This window comes from Drosophila pseudoobscura, chromosome 4, assembly GCF_009870125.1.
Source record: "Drosophila pseudoobscura strain MV-25-SWS-2005 chromosome 4, UCI_Dpse_MV25, whole genome shotgun sequence".
In the NCBI taxonomy this organism is placed as follows: Eukaryota; Metazoa; Arthropoda; class Insecta; order Diptera; family Drosophilidae; genus Drosophila; species Drosophila pseudoobscura.
The window spans coordinates 4,931,933-4,933,565 of NC_046681.1; the positions used below are offsets into that span (position 1 = coordinate 4,931,933).

General features: G+C 45.1%; 1 protein-coding gene across 1 annotated transcript; it reads left to right on the top strand.

Moving 5' to 3' along the window:
* LOC4816410 (uncharacterized) lies at positions 1 to 1,219 on the top strand. Its single transcript, XM_001356137.4, has 4 exons — positions 1 to 242; positions 303 to 678; positions 748 to 922; positions 983 to 1,219. The coding sequence occupies exons 1-4, from the start codon at positions 167 to 169 to the stop codon at positions 1,163 to 1,165; spliced, it is 810 nt and encodes a 269-aa protein (XP_001356173.4). The 5' UTR covers positions 1 to 166; the 3' UTR covers positions 1,166 to 1,219.
* Positions 1,220 to 1,633: the final 414 nt, after the last annotated feature.

A 1,633-nucleotide genomic window follows, 5' to 3' on the forward strand; every position in this document is an offset into this window, starting at 1 on the left:
CGAGCGCTCTTTGCGGGCAGATCGTCAGCGGATTGGATGGAATCGAATTGGATTGTATTGGATTAAGCTAAAGAGAGAAAACTTAAACTTCGGCTTTTCAAAACCTATCAAAGCAAAATTAAAAAAAATAAAACTTTTGGACTTTTTCGAATATCAACCCGACAAAATGTTTCTGCTCACTCGCGTCGAGTACACGGCCGAGCAGATCTTCAAAATCAAGCAACTCAGGCAGCTGGTGGAAAGTAAGCATCCCAAATAAACAAAGACCATTCACGGAATATTTCTTTGCAAATCAATGGCAGGGTCCCGGGAGCTTCAGGTGGGAACAGACGACGTATTTCTGACTAAATTCCTGCACTACACACACTGGGATACAATCAAAGCCTACCAGGCGATCCATGCCTACTACGACTTCAAGCACAAGCATCCCAGCTGGGTGGCCCGACACCCGATTGAGCACTATCGCAAGATTTTCTACGGCACGCGCTGTCGCTTTGTGATGCCCCATGCGGATAAGAATGGACGGGTCCTGGTAATATTCAAGACCGTGGACGCTTTTGAGCAGTTCCCAGACTATCTGCAGGGTCTCATAGAAATGGACGATCTCATCTTTGAGTCGCTTCTCATGCTGCCGCGTGTCCAGGAGAATGGGATAACAGTTATCTGCGATCTCCAAGGGTAAGTCCGTGAAGAACTAATTGCTTTCCTGATTGAACTTGAGCTTGACCATTCTGAGCCATTGCCTAGAACCACTCGGAATTTTCTGCGACAGTTTTCGCCAGCGTTTATGAAGGTGGTGAACGAGAAGAATGGAGTTCTGCCCTTTACCCAACGCATTGTCCACCTCGTACAGCGCGGATTCCTCATGCATATCACCTCCACGCTGTTTATGCCATTCATGAACAAGGAATTCAAGGAAAGGGTCAGTTTGCTAGTCCCAAATGTTCGTACATGTTCGTACTATTACTCTGTTGACTTGCAGATCTTCACCCACGATGGAAAAAATCTTAGCAAGCTGCGGGATATGGTGGGCTACGACTGTCTGCCGGCGGAATACGGGGGTCCAGCCAGTAATGTTCTCGATACAAATCTGATGTTCAATCATTTAAGTCAGAACGCAAGTTATCTGGAACAGCTGCAGCACTACGAAAAGAAAATATTATAATTCACAGTATAAATCACAATTGGGTTGAATTTCGAAAATGTAAAAAAAAAAAAAGATAAATAGATAAAAAAAGGCCCTGTAGAGAAATTGACTATTCTTGGGCGTTGACATGCAATGACTGCATCTTTCAAGAGGCGATGCAATTACTGCACCGTCAAGTGGCCCGTGTGAAACCAGCAGAAGGCTGTTACGCGCGGATCCCAGGCAAAACGCAGCCCTCCTTCCGCCCAACCGACCGAGGGCCGCTGCCGCATGACGCACGGCGCGTAGCCGAACCGAACGCGAACATGCAAGAAAGATAGCTGTTAGACTAAAATTCGAGGAAAATTAGCACTAAACTTACTAAGAAACTAAGCATGCAATCAAAATACAAATACCACTTCAATTACTAATTACTAGAAAGGTATGTAAGGACTAGTAATTTAATAAGAGGAAGAGAATTAGTGGTGGATATGATATGGTAGAGGG